This window comes from Vombatus ursinus, unplaced genomic scaffold, assembly GCF_900497805.2.
Source record: "Vombatus ursinus unplaced genomic scaffold, bare-nosed wombat genome assembly UNPS02015246.1, whole genome shotgun sequence".
NCBI lineage: Eukaryota > Metazoa > Chordata > Mammalia > Diprotodontia > Vombatidae > Vombatus > Vombatus ursinus.
In genome coordinates this window covers 3,035-4,298 of record NW_020955024.1, presented here as the reverse complement: position 1 = coordinate 4,298, position 1,264 = coordinate 3,035, and the positions used below count along the sequence as shown (strand labels likewise).

Below are 1,264 nucleotides of genomic sequence, written 5' to 3'. Positions count from 1 at the left end.
CTTGACTTAGTTCTCTATATATTTGAGAAATGAGGTCTTTATCTAAAAAAAAAAAAAAAAGATGTCTCTTCCTGATTCCAGGCCTAGTGTTCTGTATACTGTGCTACCTAGCTGCCCTGGCATATAGGAAGTGCTCAAAAATGTTTGTTGATTGAGTGACTTAATGAGTTTAGAAATAACTCTTTTACTCAGTGGTTCTACTCAAACATCATTTCTTTAATCAATTAATTAATTAATTAACATTTTTTTTAACTTCCACAATTTTTTTCATTTTTCTCAAGTTTCTCACCATATTTTCCTACGTGCTTTTCTTTTGCAGAAATCTCTTTTTGCTTTATATTTATTTGTATAATTGACCATTTAAATTCCTATCACTTAGCATAGGGTCTTGAGGATAGGTGATACTTAATGAAGGCAAGAACAAAACAAAACAAAACAATAAGCCCACCATTTTATAAACATAAACTTCATGAGTTGCTGAGGTTAAGGTGACAGACTTAACACTCTTCTCAAGCTGAATCTATGTCAGCAGTTCTTTGTAACTGTCAGATTTTCAAACTTACTCTTCAGTTAAGTCATCCCTCCTCTCACTGTGTTTGGGTATTTTTTTTGTTGTTGTTCTTCTAGGATTTTACAGTGTGGGACTGTACTGATATATTGGAATAAATGTCTGGGAAAAATCATACTGCAGTGACTGAATTCATCTTGCTAGGGCTAACAGACTCACCTGAACTTCAAGTTATACTTTTTGCATTATTTTTGTTGATTTACAGTCTCACAATGATGGGAAATGCAGGGATGATTACATTAATCAAAACAGATTCTCAACTCCACACACCTATGTATTTTTTTCTGTCCAGTTTGTCCTTGGCTGATATTTTTTATTCTTCAAATATTACTCCCAAGATGTTGGCTGACTTATTGTCTAAAAGAAAAGTCATATCTTTTACTGGCTGCTTTCTGCAAATGTATGTTTTTATTGCTTTAGCAACCACTGAGTACATTCTGTTTGGATTGATGGCATATGACCGCTACGTGGCCATCTGTAATCCTCTCCTTTACCCAGTTATCATGTCAAGGACAGTGTGCCTGAAGATGGCCGTGGGGGCCTTCACAGCAGGATTCCTGAATTCCATTATTCATACTAGTTACATAAGTAGCTTATCCTTCTGTGGCANCCAGTTACATAAGTAGCTTATCCTTCTGTGGCTCCAATGTCATCCATCACTTTTTCTGTGACAGTCCCCCAGTCCTCAAACTCTCC

The 1,264-nt window shown here is 35.7% G+C and overlaps 1 protein-coding gene across 1 annotated transcript in view; it reads left to right on the top strand.

Annotated features, from left to right (window-relative positions):
- The first annotated feature begins 666 nt into the window (after positions 1–666).
- The window catches only part of LOC114031675 (olfactory receptor 5F1-like), a 1,031-nt gene continuing 433 nt past the window's right edge, over positions 667–1,264 (top strand). The window contains exons 1-2 of the mRNA XM_027846825.1: positions 667–1,152; positions 1,187–1,263. Of these exons, the coding sequence (XP_027702626.1) occupies positions 667–1,152; positions 1,187–1,263 (563 nt within the window). The remainder of the gene's footprint in view (positions 1,153–1,186; position 1,264) is intronic.